Source organism: Mobula birostris, chromosome 3 (genome assembly GCF_030028105.1).
Source record: "Mobula birostris isolate sMobBir1 chromosome 3, sMobBir1.hap1, whole genome shotgun sequence".
Lineage (NCBI taxonomy): Eukaryota > Metazoa > Chordata > Chondrichthyes > Myliobatiformes > Myliobatidae > Mobula > Mobula birostris.
The window spans coordinates 204,103,020-204,119,191 of NC_092372.1; the positions used below are offsets into that span (position 1 = coordinate 204,103,020).

The 16,172-nt window shown below is 42.4% G+C and overlaps 1 protein-coding gene across 1 annotated transcript in view; it reads right to left on the reverse strand.

The window, feature by feature from the left end:
* Positions 1-1,882: 1,882 nt before the first annotated feature.
* The window catches only part of LOC140194781 (uncharacterized), a 146,347-nt gene continuing 132,057 nt past the window's right edge, over positions 1,883-16,172 (reverse strand). Inside the window, exons 9-10 of the mRNA XM_072252061.1 lie at positions 12,125-12,249; positions 1,883-2,535 (exon numbers count right to left, since the gene is read on the reverse strand). Coding sequence (XP_072108162.1) covers positions 2,006-2,535; positions 12,125-12,249 — 655 coding nt within the window. The 3' untranslated portion in view covers positions 1,883-2,005. The remainder of the gene's footprint in view (positions 2,536-12,124; positions 12,250-16,172) is intronic.

Here is a 16,172-nt window from a genome sequence, read left to right on the forward strand (position 1 = left end):
TCATTAATTAATCATAGAGGCTCAAAAATCAATCAAATATCTTACTACCATCAAGTTAAACTTGGGTACTAAGGTAGGGCAAGCAGCTAATGATCATAAAAAAGATCAAATCTCAGGGTTGCATATGATGTTATACATAGTATGTGCCTTGATAATAAAATTTACTTTGTAGAACAATAGTGGAACAAATTCTTTCACATTGAAAGAATAAGTAGCATCAAACATGGTTAGAAAAAATTTGAAAGATGCTTAGAAGTCACGAGTGATTGATGATGGCCAGGTAGCAACAAAACAAACAGAATGCTCAACCAAATTAAAGTTCTTGGTCTGTTGCTCAAATTATATAGCAGTCTGAAAGTGTGTGGAGCACCCCATTTTCATAATCAGGTCACATTTCCAGTTTTATTTTGAGAGACTACTGGAGTTTGGAAATGGCATTACAGTCACAATGCTGGCACACTGTGATGCTCTCATTTGTAAGTCACCTTGACCATCAATACCTAAAATACCGGAGCAGTCAACTTTCCACTAAAATTCTAAGTATGTTACCAGCCATTTCCCAATTAAACCAGGCACTAAAATTGGGATCAATATCAAGAATTCTCTTTCAGATGTTGGGAACATGCTGAAGTGGCAACACATCTAATAGTGGAGAATGTTCTAATGGCCTTCTGTGCTATCTTTAATCCAAAGGCTAGAATTTTTTCTGCTATAATGCTGAAACTCATGAACCTAAAACCTATAATTTTGACTTACTTATCCCTATAATTCTTTGTTATGATAATTTAATAAGGAAAATAAAAGAAAAACTTCAACAGAGCTGAGAACTTTAATGTGGAAGGTAATTTATTCTTAGGTATGTTTTGATACAAAATTTGTTTTGATGAAATTTGTATTAAAGAAGCTGTTACAAAGCCAGTGAAAACAAAATATACTTCTGCTATTAAAATTTATTACTCTGTTTAAAAGTGCAAACATCATTAACCATGAAGTGTACAATATTGCTACGTTTACAAGCAGGCGTATACCATGAACAGTATTTCCTCTGCATTTAGAGTGATGTGTTATTGCATGAAAAGTTCTGATTCTGATGCTGACTTGAAAAATGGGGCACAAATTAATCTTACAACTGTGTAACAACAAGGAATTATTGATCAGCCCTTCCACTATTTGATGAATGGTTCAGCAGTTCTAATGTATGTTGGAGTTTTAGTTTTAAAATATATTTTAAGCATGAAAACATGGCCTTCTGATACACCTATTTGAAGTCTTAACTTTTTTATGATATCTGATGTCCAAAACCCCTCCTCCAAGATAAAAAAAAATCCATATTCTGTTACGGTTTCATTAAAGTAAATCTACTGTACACAAATGTTTATAGTCACACTCGGTCTATAGGCACAAATATACAGTATTTCTCTGCTGTGTCATAAATAATAGAATTCTAAAGATCTTATTTGTTTCACCTGCCATAACTTCATATTTCCTCCCCGTATCTTTGCTTACAATCCTCTATCTTAGTTATACCTTGGGAACAATTCATATTTCTCCTTTGTCTCTAGGTTTTGGTCATTTTTGAGCACAAATTTGGTTTTCTTAAATAAATTTTATTTCCTTGATTGATCTGGATTCCTTGATAAGTTTTCCATGACAACAGTGAAACATTTTCAAGCATTTCCCTTTATTGCACTGAACTGGAAGTGGACTGTAAACTTTTAAATATGATGATACATTTGGTTTAAAAGAAAATGCTACAATTAAATTAGATGTAAAAAAGCAATACTTTTTGTCATTAAAATAATTAAATAACGTAGCAGTCACATTAGTAGGCAACTATAAAGAATAAAAGTCACCAATTTACCTTGAATGAAATGTTGGCCCCAATTAATTTTTTGCATTATTTCATAATCACAAAAAATGAATTATTTTGCACTGTGTAATTACTGCATCACAATTTAATATCTGATATTTAGGTTCTGTTAAATTCAAATCATGCTCCTTTGTTTTAAGACTCAAGTTTAACTCTATACTGTTCATTATTTGCAATTCGACCCGAAGCATAACGGTAGAGTGACTTCAAAGCTTCTTTTAATTTATGCACTCTGTCTAAAGTGTTTTCTTCATCTCCTCCATCAGGCAGCCCTGGTCGTTCTGGATTTGAAGACAATTTCATCAAGTTAATTTGCTTCAGGTTCTCTCTTTGTGCATTCCTGGCTGATTCCTCACTCCTTAATTTGTCTGCTAACTCTGTGTTTTCGTTCAACATTTCTTCTTTCAGTTCCATGCTCTGTTTCTCACCCAATTGTAAATTCCTATTAAGGTTGTCAAGCTCTATTTCTGGTTGTGATCGACTGGAATTCAGAACAAATGCATCAGTGTTTCGAGAGCGTTCCAATTTAATTATCTTATTTTGAGGTGCCTCAGTATGTTTCTCTCCGGGTAAAGATGAAACGGTGCCAGCTTTAAATGCCTTCATTTCTTCAATAATCCTTTCTTTATCTTTCAATATATTTTTTCTCTTTACTTCCTTTGTATCTGTAATTAATATTGTTAATTATCAATTTGGGTTAAATATGATTCTACAAATACTTTAAAAGCAGAGATAAGTAAATGTTATATTCAATAGCTTGAATGTTACATACAACAGCTTGCTCTCCATATCGTACTGCCCAGACTTGTGTATCTAGACAGCTAGGACACAATATCCATGGTCAACTCTGACCAACAGAGGCCTCAGACACTCAATAAGTACCTTTCATGCTTAGAATGATAACTGACAGTATATTTAAGGAGCATTTGTTTTCTAAGATAATATTCTACTGGTGCTGCAAGTAATGCAGTACACTAGTATTGAAAATAACCAATAACTGAAAAACACACATTATTGTTAAAGGCAATAAGCAATCTACACAACATATTAGCATTTCCAGTATTGTTAATAATGGCAGTAAGACTGAAAAAGAACTTTACTGTACTGCAACTTAGTGATGCCAATTTTCTTGCCTCCACATGATATTTGGTTCGATTACAGCCTTAAGATGACATCTTAGGAGCTCAGGAGACAATGGCACACAGCATCAACTCCTGTGCTTACATCTTCAGAAACAACTCTATTTCTATCTTTAATATCTTTAATTTTCCCTTTCAGGGTCCTTTTGAAGACCATGATCTGGAATTACACACTGACTTCAGTTCTTTGCAGGAATGGGACCCGCTGTCTGGGTCTCACGACCGGCCATTATTCAATATACCAAGGATACAGCCTAGAAGGCTAGCTCGCCTTCGGAGTTTCGGGATTTCGTGGCTCTGGAGGCGGGCGGACTCGAGGTCGGTGCCTCTGCAGGAAATCGGCGTGTCATGGGAAACGGAAGATGTGTGCCCTGAGACCCGAGTTCTTCGGGCACAGAGCTCAGAAAAAGCAACGCAACAGACTTTCAACATTGTAAATCAGTGAGTTGCTTGTTATGACTCCTCTCTTGCTGTGAAACGGAAACACCTCTTCTTCCCTTATTAGGAAGAGAGAGTGAGCCTGTGGTATGTCAAATTACCGGGTGAACAAGTAGTCTTTGGGGTACTGCAAGTCTATGTCTTTATTGATGCTTTGCTGCATGCTTGAGGGCTTGGTGGGAGGGTGGAGGGCATCAATGCTTTGTTTTGCTGGTGGGGGGGGCGGATCATTGCTTTGCTGCTGCTTACGCATGGGGGGGAGCTGTGGGGGACTTTGGGTTCTAACATTTAACTGTCATTCTTTGGGGCACTCCTCTGTTTTTGTGGTTGGTTGTGAAGAAAAAGAATTTCAGGATTTATATGGTGTACATTCCTCTGACATTAAATGTACCTTTGAAACCTTTGAAACATTAGATCAGTATTCAGCTATATTAGTTGATGTTTGTCACAAACATGGAAAATCCGCAGGTGCTGGAAATTCACAGAATTATGGAGGAACTCAGCCGGTCAGGAGCATCTATGGAAATAAATAGTTGACGTTTATCAGGGCCTGATGAAGGTACTCGGCCCAAAACGTCGACTGCTTACTCTTTTCTATAAATGCTGCGTGACCTGCTGAGTTCCTCCAGCATTCTGTGTGCGATACTTGATTGTTACCATTTTGATTAATGTACTCAGTAAGGCAGCAAACGCACTTACCATCTTCTTCAAATGTAAAATCAATGGATGCAAATTGGTATTCTACAATGTACACAGGACACCAGTTGCATTTTCGAAGTAATAATAACAGAGTGTGCACATTCCATCCATAGTACATGATCAGATTTTCCTTGGGGTATTATCTAAGCAGCAAGAAAGAGCTAAAATACACCACCCAGATCCATTAAAAAAAAACAAGTCCCTTCTTCCAACAATGGCTCAAGTTAGGGCAACACACAAAAAGGCTGGAGGAACTCAGCAGGTCAGACAGCAACTGTGGGGAAAAAGCAGCAATCAACATTTCAGCGCAAACAACAGGAATTCTGCAGATGCTGGAAATTCAAGCAACACACATCAAAGTTGCTGGTGAACACAGCAGGCCAAGCAGCATCTGTAGGAAGAGGTGCAGTTGACGTTTCAGGCCGAGACCCTTCGTCAGGACTAACTGAAGGAAGAGTGAGTAAGGGATTTGAAAGTTGGAGGGGGAGGGGGAGATCCAAAATGATAGGAGAAGACAGGAGGGGGAGGGATAGAGCCAAGAGCTGGACAGGTGATAGGCAAAAGGGGATACGAGAGGATCATGGGACAGGAGGTCCGGGAAGAAAGACAGGGGGGGGGGACCCAGAGGATGGGCAAGAGGTATATTCAGAGGGACAGAGGGAGAAAAAGGAGAGTGAGAGAAAGAATGTGTGCATAAAAATAAGTAACAGATGGGGTACGAGGGGGAGGTGGTTAGCCGCCACCTCCAACGGGATCCCACCACTAAGCACATCTTTCCCTCACCCCCTCTCTCTGCATTCTGCAAGGATCGCTCCCTACACAACTCCCTTGTCCATTCATCCCCCCCATCCCTCCCCACTGATCTCCCTCCTGGCACTTATCCGTGTAAGCGGAACAAGTGCTACACATGCCGTTACACTTCCTCCCTTACCACCATTCAGGGCCCCAAACAGTCCTTCCAGGTGAGGCAACACTTCACCTGTGAGTCGACTGGGGTGATATACTGCGTCTGGTGCTCCCGATGTGGCCTTTTATATATTGGCGAGACCCGACGCAGACTGGGAGACCACTTTACTGAACATCTACGCTCTGTCCGCCAGAGAAAGCAGGATCTCCCAGTGCCCACACATTTTAATTCCACATCCCATTCCCATTCTGACATGTCTATCCACGGCCTCCTCTACTGTAAAGATGAAGCCACACTCACGTTGGAGGAACAACACCTTATATTCCATCTGGGTAGCCTCCAACCTGATGGCATGAACATCAACTTTTCTAACTTCCGCTAAGGCCCCACCTCCCCCTCGTACCCCAACTGTTACTTATTTTTATGCACACACTCTTTCTCTCACTCTCCTTTTTCTCCCTCTGTCCCTCTGAATATACCTCTTGCCCATCCTCTGGGTACCCTCCCCTTGTCTTTCTTCCCAGACCTCCTGTCCCATGATCCTCTCGTATCCCCTTTTGCCTATCACCTGTCCAGCTCTTGGCCCCATCCCTCCCCCTCCTGTCTTCTCCTATCATTTTGGATCTCCCCCTCCCCCTCCAACTTTCAAATCCCTTACTCACTCTTCCTTCAGTTAGTCCTGACGAAGGGTCTCGGCCTGAAACGTCGACTGCACCTTTTCCTAGAGATGCTGCCTGGCCTGCTGCGTTCACCAGCAACTTTGATGTGTGTTGGCTGAATCAACATTTCAGACTGACATCTTTCATCTCAGGAGCGGCATGATGGGTAGCAGTTAGCGCGATGCTTCACAGCACCAACCGTGAGATCAGGATTCAATTCCTGAAGCTGTCTGAAAACAGTTTGTACATTCTCTTACCCCATGACCCTGGGGTTTCCTCCAGGTGCTCCGTTTTGCCCTACATTTCAGTGACATATGATTAAGGTTGGTGAGTTGTAGGAGTGATATGTTGGCACTAGCACCGTGGCAGCATTTGCATGCTGCCAAGCACAATGCTCGCTGATTTGATTTGAAGCAAACAATGCATGTCACTGTAGTTTCGAAGTACACATGTGACAAATAAAGCTAATCTTTTTTAAAATCGCTTTAAAAAGATAACGGGCAGTTAGCCAGTATGAAAAGGTGAAGGGAAGGGTTGGAGACAAGTTTCAACCCAAATCGTTGACTGCTCATTTCTGATCAGTCAAGCTCCTCCAGGTTTTTTGCATGTTGCTCCAGATTTCAGACCTGCAGTCTCTTGTGTCTCAAAGCAAAAGCATGTTGATTTCCTGCTATCCCCAACTAGTGAACTGCCCCAGGCCAGCCACAGTTCAGACTGTAAATGAATGACTGCAATGCCTCAAGTCTCCTCCTAGTAATAGAAGATGGTAATAAGTACACTACACATTCAGAGTTTAAATAAAGCCTAGCTGCAGATGGCCATGACGATGTCACATTTTGAACTGTTCAGAAAAGTTAGAGCTCCATGATATTACAGCCCCGATTTCAACATCTGACATCTCCAATAGGATCCTACCACGAAGCATATCTTTTCCACACCCCACCCCAACCTCTCCACTCCCCAGAGGGATCACTCACTATGTGACTCCCTTGTCCACTTGTCCTTCCTCACTGATCTCCCTCCCAACATTTATCTCTGCGAGCAGGACAAATGCAACAGCTGCCCCTACACCTCACCAGCATTCAGGCCCCAAACAGTCCTTCCAGGTGAGGTGACACTTCAAATGCGAGTCTGTGGGGGTCATCTGCTGTATCTGGTGCTCCTGGTGTGGCCTCCTCAACACTGGTGCAACCAGTTGTGGATTGGGTGACTGCTTATTTGAGCACCTTCGCTCTGTCCCTGCAAAGGCAGGATCTCTCAGAGGCCATCCATTCCAATTTGACTTCCCACTCCCATTCTGACATGTCTGTTCATGGTTTCTTCGACTGCCATAATGAGGCCACACTCAGGCTGAAGGAGCAACACCTCATTTTCCATCTAGGTAGCCTCCAAACTGATGGCACGAGCAGATATTTCTCCAGGTTCTTCCCACCTCCCTGCTCTCTTATTTTCTATTTCCCATTCTAGTTATCCTCTTACCCCTTCTCTTCCCTTTACCTGCCTCTTCCTTCTCTTTCTTCCTATCTGATTCCTCCTTCTTCAGCCCTTTATATATCTATCCCCTTCCACCTTCTTACTTTAACCTCCCTCCCCTACACACCCACCTTCTCCCTCACCTACTCTCACTTATCACCTGCCAGCTTGTACTCCTTCCTATAGGACCACAGGACCATAAGATACAGAAGAAGAATTAGGCCATTTGGCCCTTCAGGTCTGTTCTGCCATTTCATCATTGCTGATGCCATTTCATCATTGCTGATTCCATTTTCCTCTCAGCCCCAGTCTCCTGTCTTCTTGTCGTATCTCCTCATGCCCTGACCAAACAAGGATCGGTCAACCTCTGCCTTAAATATACATACAGACTTGGCCTCCGCAGCTGCCTGTAGCAAAGAATTCCACAGATTCACCACTCTGGCTAAAGAAATACCTCCTCGTCTTCGTTCTAAAAGGTCGCCTCTCTGTTCTGAGGCTGTGTCCGCTGGTCTTAGACTCTCCCACCATAGGAAACATCTTCTCCACATCCACTCTATCAAGGCCTTTCACCATTCGATAGGTTTCAATGAGTTCACCCTTATTCTTCTAAATTCCAGTGAATACAGGCCCAGAGCCATCAAACACTTTTCATATAATATATGCCATTCAATCCTGGAACCATTTTTCCAAACCTCCTTTGAACCCTCTCCAGTTACAGAACATCCTTTCTAAGGAGCCCAAACCTGCTCACAATATTCCAACTGAAGCCTCACCAGTGCTTCATAAAGTATCAATATTACATCCTCACTTTTATATTCTAGTCCTCTTGAAATGAATGCCAACATTGCATTTGCCTTCCTCACCACAGGCTCAACCTGCAAATTAACCTTTAGGGAATCCTGCACAAGCACTCCCAAGTCCCTTTGCACCTCAGTTTTTTGTATTTTCTCCCCATTTAAAAAAGTAGTCTTTTTTTCCTACCAAAGTGCATGGCCATACATTTCCAACACTGTATTCCATCTGCCAGTTTTTCATCCATTCTCCTAATCTGTCTAAGTCCTTCTGTAGCCTCTCTGCTTCCTCAAAACTACCTGCCCTTCCACCCATCTTTACATCATCTGCAAACTTTGCAAAAAGCCATCAATTCTTCATCCAAATCATTGACATTTAAAGTAAATAGAATCGGTCCCAAGTTAGACCACTGTGAAACACCACTAGTCATTGGCAGCCAACCAGAAAAGGCTCCCTTTATTCCCACTCTTTGCCTCCTGCCAGTCAGCCACTGATTTGTCCATGCTAGAAATCTTTCCTACCTGGTGTGTACACCATCTGGTCTAGGTGACTTATCTACCTTCAGACCTTTCAGTTTCCCCAAGAACCTTGTCTCCTGTAATGGTAAATTCACACTCTTCATGGCCCCTGACACCTGGAACTTCCACCATACTGCTCGTGTCTTCCACAGTGAAGACTGATGCAAAATACTTATTTAGTTCGTCTGCCATTTTGTTATCCCCTATTAATACATCCCCAGCAGCGTTTTCCAGTTGTCTGATATCGACTCTCCCCTCTCTTTTCTACTTTAAGTATCTGAAGAAACTTTTGGTATCTTCTTTAGTATTATTGGCTAGATTACTTTCATATTCCATTTTTACCTTCTTAATGACTTTTTGGTTGCCTTCTGTTAGTTTTTAAAAGCTTCCCAATCCTCTAACTTCCCAGTAACTTTTGCTCAATTATATGCCCTCTCTTTCGCTTTTATCTTGGCTTTATCTTCTCTTGTTAGCCATGGTTGTGTCATTTTTCCTTTAGAATATTTCCTCATCTTTGGGATGTATATATCCTGTGCCTTCCAAATTGCTTCCAGAAATTCCAGTCATTGCTGCTCTGCTGTCATCCCTGCCAATGTTCTTTTCCAATCAATTCTGGCCAACTCCTCTCTCATGCCTCTGTAATTTCCGTTTACTCCACTGTAATAATGATACATCTGACTTTAGCTTCTCCTTCTCAGATTTCAGGGTGAATTTGATCATAGCATGGTCACTTTCCCTAAGGGTTCTTTTATCTTAAGCCCTCTAATCAATTCTGGTTCACTGATCCTCTCGTGGGCTCAACCACAAGCTGCTCTGAAAAGTCATTTTGTAGGCACTCTAGAAATTCTCCATCCTGTAATCCAGCACCAACCTGATTTTCCCAATCTTCCTGCATATAGAAATCCCCATGACTATTGTAAGATTGCCCTTTGGCATGCATTTTTTTAATCTCCCATTGTAATTTGTAGGCAACATCCTTACTACTGTTTGGGAGTCTGTATACAACTCCCATCAGGGTCTTTTTACTCTTGCGGTCCCTTAGCTCTGTCCACAATGACTCAACACCTTCTGACCCTATGTCACCTCTTTCTAATGATTTGATTTCATATTTTTAACAACCCCCTCTGCCCTTCTGACTATTCTTTTGATACAATGTGTATCCTTGGATATTAAGCTCCCAGCTATAATCTTTCAGCCATGACTCAGTGATGCCTACAACATCATACCTGACCATCTGTAACTGCTGCAAGTTCATCTACCTTATTCCATATACTGTGTGCATTCAAATACAACACCTTCAGTCCTGTATCCACCGTTTTTGATTTTGTCCGCCTTTTACGTTGCAACTCATCCTGTTGACTGCAATTTCTGCCCTATCAACAGCCTCTCCTCACTACACATTGCCTCTGTTTGTAAACACAAAATACTCTGCAGATGCTGGGGTCAAAGCAACACTCACAACACGCTGGAGGAACTCAGCAGGTCATTTCCACGGATGTTGCCCGACCTACTGAGTTCCTCCAGCGTGTTGTGAGTGTTGCCTCTGTTTGTGAGCCAGTTACCTTATTTTTAGCACTAATATCCACCTTTCCTACAATACTTCTTGCTTTGAAATGTATGCTGCTCAGGACACTAGTCACACCATGTTGAACCTTTTGATTCCTAACTTTGTCCGAGGTCTTACCAACATCTGCCCCAATAACCTCTCCACTAACTGTTGTAGCACTCTGGTTCCCATTGCCCTGTAACTATAGTTTAAACCCCACCATGCAACATTAACAAACCTTACCACTAGGACATTAGTCTCGCTCCTGTTCAGGTGCAAGCTATCCCATCTGTACAGGTCCCACCTTCCCTGGAAGAGAGCCCAATGATCCAAAGATCTTATGCCCTCCCTCCTACACCAACTCCTTAGCCACATATTGAACTGTATAATCTTCCTAGTTCTGGCTTCACTGGCATGTGACTCGGGTAGCAATCCTGAGATCACAACCCTGGAGGTCCTGCCCTTTAACTTGGCACCTAACTTCCTGAACTTGCTATGTAGAATCTCGCCACTCATCCTACCCGTGTCATTGGGACCCACATGAACCATGACTTACGGCTGTGTATCCACCCAATTAAGAATGCTGAGGACTCAATCTATGATATTCTGGACCCTGGCACCCAGGAGGCAACATAATACCATTTGAGAGTTTTGTTCTTGTGGACCTCCCATCCATTCCCCTAAAAAATCTCCTATCACCATAGCGTGCCTCTTCTCCCACCCCGCCCCCCCCAACCTTCCCTACTGAGTCACAGAAGCAAACTTGGTGCCAAAGACCCGACCACTGTGACATTCATCTGTTAGGTCATCCCCCCTAACAGTGTCCAAAGTGAAGTACCTGGTGTTGAGGGGGATGGCCACAGGAGCACTCTGCACTGGTTCCGTAACCCCTTTCCCTTTCCTGTCACCCAGTTTCCTGTGTGCTGCACCTTGGGTGTAAGTACCTCTCTATATGTCCTATCTATCACCGTTTCAGCCTCCTGAAAGTTTTGGAGTTCATCCAGGTCCAGTTCCAACTCCTTAATGTGATTTATTGGAAGCTGCACCTGGATACACTTCTTGCGGTTGTAGTCGTCAGGAACACTGGAGGTCTCCCTGCCTTCCCACATTCCACAAGAGGAGCATTTCACTATCTTGCCAGTCATCTCTACTGTCCTAGCTGAGCAGATATAAAGAAGAGAAGGAAAAGCCTAAGATCACCACTATGTCCACTCCGATGATGGCCGCTGTACTTGCCCCTGCTTTCCTTTCTTTTGCTCTTACTAATCAATCCAAAATGCCAATTGGTCGCTGGCCAAAGCTCTTTTTCGTTGCCACAACCCGCTGCTGCCTTTTTATCCTCAGACAGTGGACCTGATTGAAGTCCCCTCTTCTCCAAATATCCGATGTCCAGATTGGCCGCTGGTCAAATCTCTTTTTCCACTCCCTACTTTCTTTTCCTGGCTTGGGCCTCTCCAGTCCTGATAAAGGGTCTCAGGCCAAAAAGTTGACCGTTTATTACCCTCCTTAGATGCTGTCTGACAATTGAGTTCTTCCAGAATTTTGTGTGTTTTGCTTGGTACATGGATAGAAGAGGTTTGGAAGGATATGGGCCAAATGCATGCAAACTGGACTAGCTCTGATTGGCATCATGGTCAGCATAGATCAGATAGGCCAAAGGGCCTGTTGCATGCTGAGAGACTCTAGTTACAGCCTCCTATAAATTCTATTGTTGCACCTTCCATTTCTTCAGCCCAATTATCAGAAAGGCCCCAATGATTCGACAAACTCTATCAATCCACCATTATTTTTCTGCCTAATTACAGATAAGATCTATTACATTTAAACTCACATTACTTTTAAATGGGCAGAAATGTAGGCCTCTGTGCCCTAATCCAACTGCATTCTACATTAGTGCACCATCTTAACTGTGAATGTAGAATGCAGCATAACTGATATTTTCAACAAAGAATAAAGTTGTATAATAATAGTATGTTTGTAATTACACAGACAATGGACACTCCTGTGCTTATAAACTCATAACATGTAGAACAAGTTCTCTATAGGGTAAAACAGTGCAAAAAGAGCAGTCATAGTAACTTACAACATTGAACCAGTGTAACAGTGCAAAATATATTCTTGCAGTTGATCTCCACGTTTCTTGTAAGGATAAGGCTGTTCAGTTGTGGGAACTTGCATAAGCAGCATTTCAGAATATGGGATATGTAACTGCAGATTGAAAACATAATCAAGGTTAAAACAAATAAGTTTTGAATCTATTGCTAAATCTAGCTTCTCCTTTCCTGAAAAGAAATAATGTTTTTCTTATATTTTGCAGAAAATCTGTATTAATTGTTTTAGTGTTGCTCTAATAAGGAGCGGCATAATAGCGTAGTGGTTAGTGCATTTGCTTTACAGTGCCAGCAATTAGCGATCCAGGTTTGATTCCCGCTGCTGTCTGTAAGAAGTTTGTACATTCTTCCCACGTGTTTCCTCCAAGTACTCCAGTTTCCTCCCTTATTCAAAAACCTATGGTCAGGGTTTGTGAGTTGTGGGCATGCTTGCAGGATGCCCCAATGCAACCCTCAGACTGTGTCAGTCACTGATGCAAAATGACGCATTTCGCTGTATGTTTTGATATTTCGATGTAAAAGTGACAAATAAAGATAATTTTCTTCAGAAACAGAACCAGGAATCAGCCTTAAACTATCTGCAGTTCCCCGTTTACCTCAACTTCACTTTCCCATCATATCTCTTGATTTCCTTATAGTCCAAAACAAAATTTGGTCTAAAAGTTGAGTATGTTCAATGATCGAGCAACCATAATACCTTGATTGTATGTCAAGATCACCATCATTGTTAGCTATAATGGAATATCAGGAGACACAGGAGTTGATTGGTGCTTTCATAAACTATTAAAGAAGCTCAAGTCATAACTGGAAGGATGACTAGCTAGAGGATGATAAGTGAAGCCAAGTGGGTCAGAAAGGTAAAGTGTTGGAGAGGAGAGTGGACCATGGAAGAAAGGGAAGAAGGAGAGGCTCCAGGGATAGGTGATACGACAGGTGAGGAAAAGAGGTAAGAGGCCAGTGTGGGGAATTGAAGAAGAAGTAAGGAGGAGGAAAATTTTAACTGAAGAAACTAAGAAAAGGGAATGTAGCCACTCTCCTCGCCGATCAGATTTCTAAAATCTCTAGTCCTTTACCTTTCCCATCTACCTGGCTTCACATGTCATCTTCTAGTCAGTCCTCAGTCCCCTCCCCCCAACCTTTTTATTCTGGCATCTTTCCTCTTCCTTTCCAGTTATGAAGGGTCTCAATCCGTTTATTCATTTCTGTAGATGCTGCCTGACCTGCTGAGTTCCTCCAGCATTTTGTGTGTGTTGGTCTGCTTTTCCAGCATTTGCAGACTCCCTTGAGTTCAAGTCATGTCTGTCATACAGTCATCTCATGGCTGATCTCCATCTCCACATAACTCATGATCCGCTCTGTGTCCAAATCTTATCTAAAGAGATGGCAAGGAGCAGGAAGGGGTACATCGTCAAGCTCTCACCATTCTTGGGCATTGGTGTTTCCATGCCAGGCCACGATGCAACTGCTCAGGATACTCTCTACTGTGCATCTTTAGAACTTTGTCGAGGTTTTAGAAGACATGCTGAATCTGTACAAATGCCTAAGAAAGTAAACAAACTTCTCAGACATTCACTGTACAGACCACTCAAGCCTTTCTGCTTCCATGTGATTTCCATTACCAACTGGAGGTCACATCCAGGGTCACATGCTGTCTGCCCCATAGGTGGGGCTTCAAGCTCTGTAGGACCAGCAAAATGCCACCAGCAGGCAGCTTGATAACAAAGTAATACCACTTTGGATGGATTATTGTTGTTTCTGAATGGTGAGATGTCATTGTGATCAGATCCTGTTTGTGTTGGATGGAGGGGAAGGGAAAAATACTGAGTGCTAGCAGAGAATTTTGAACTGAGTAGACAAGTCAAGTGAGCAGATCACTCCTACAAAAACAGAAATATGAAGCAGGTGGACTTCTCTCTGGCAAGTCGTGTCCCTTTCAATGCTCCTCACCCACATCCTCTCACTTCCCATCTCTATGAGCAGAACCCTGTTACGACTGTCCGAAGTAACTAGACCCACATATTCAGGGTCTGTCAGCTGCCATAACTACAGGCCTGGCAGTTGAAACAATGGAGGAACAATCCAAGTGTTCGTAGATAGTTGCACCATTGTCCTCAGACAAATCACCAAAAACCCTGTCCACAGTCAGATCATCCGGTGTAGGGAAAATTAATGCCCCCGCCTTCAAGAGGCAACCTGCGGCAGCTCTCTTCACCTCTGCCCCAGAGTCGTCCATTGCAGACTGTTCCTTTAAATGGTCATTCACAGCATTCAAAAGTTTACCCTTTAAGCTTGATCCCCCTAACCCTAAGAAAAACTATCAGCTCCTTCTTGAACATATCTAATTATTGGACTTCAACTGCTTCCTCTGGTACACAATTCCACAGATTCACCACTCTCCCAGTGAAGAAATTTCTCCTTATTTCAGTCTTAAATGCATTTCCCCTTAGCCTCATACTGTGACCAATGGACTTGGATTTACCCACTATCAGGAACATCTTTCTGGCATCTAATCTGTCTAGTGTGGTTAGAACTGTGTAAATTTCTCTGAGATCCCCTCTCATCCTTCTAAACTCCATTAAATATAAGCCTATTTGGCCTGATCTCTTCATACATCAGTGCTGATAGCTCAGGAACCAGTCTGGTAAATCTTCATTGAATTGCTTCATCAAAAGGAATGGGAGCACCATTCAAACAGCTGAACTGCCCCCACATGAGTAACATCCATTTAACATTAGCACTAAGCACACATATCCATTCAGACCCTAGACCACCCAAATGGTTGTGAAATGCGAAAAGTGCTGGGACTTTAAAGATCAAACCCAAATGTTATCACTTACAATTCCAGTATTATTTGATTTTTTTTTCCCTAAACTAATTTGTACAAGTTAGAACTGTTGAAATGTATCATCATTTAGGACAAATAACATGCTTCATAAACACAAAATAGTCTGCAGATGCTGGGGTCAAAACAACACTCACAACATGCTGGAGGTACTCAGCAGGTCAGGCAGCATCCATGGAAACGATCAGTCAATGTTTCAGGCCAGAACCCTTCATCAGGACTGAAGAGGGAAGGGGCAGAGGCCCTATAAAGAAGGTGGGGGGAGAGTGGGAAGGGGAAGGCTGGTAGGCATCAGGTGAAAAGCCAGTAAGGAGAAAGATAAAGGCGTGGGGGAGGGGAAGCAGGGAGGTGATAGGCAGGAAAGGTGAAGAAGGAATATTCAGCCTTCTCCTTCCCACCCTCCCCCTACCTTCTTTATAGGGCCTCTGCCCCTTCCCTCTTCAGTCCTGACAAAGGGTTCCGGCCTGAAACGTTGACTGATCGTTTCCACGGATGCTGCCTGACCTGCTGAGTTCCTGCAGCGTGTTGTGAGTGTTAACATGCTTCATGTAGGGATATAGTGATGTGGCACATGGTATTGTTGCAAACCCCACCATGCTCACCAAACAAAGCTGCTAATGAAGTACTGTCAGTGGTGTCACCAGTGAGGCATCCATTAAATGACAGCTGATTGCTGAAGAAATCAATCGCTGTTAGTTTTAGCATACGTCATGGAAGAAGTTTCAGCAATCTGCACTGAGTTCTGAGTTCTAAAATCCACGTCTCCAAATTTCAACTGAGTGTCTCTTTAAATGACAAGTCATAACATTTCATGATTTAATCCTCATAGCATAGAGATTGTGCCAAAATACTCATAACATTGAGATTATTAACATCTTCAGTTTTATGTCAATAAGGAGAAAAATGGGCCATGTGCAAACAGTGACATCAATAGATACGTGTATGATGCTAGAGAAATGTCAGATGTACTAAATTAAAGTCTAATTTTGTATAATAAACACAAAGAGACGGAGGAACTCAAATTTCCGGCATCTTCAGACTATTATTACAATGAGCATTTTCATCAGGAAATGATTGTTAGCATAATCTATTAAATGTCAAATTAGTTTGTGTGTTGTCTGCAAAAATGCGAATCTATCCAACTTGAAGTTGGAGCAGTTAAAACACAGATATCTTCA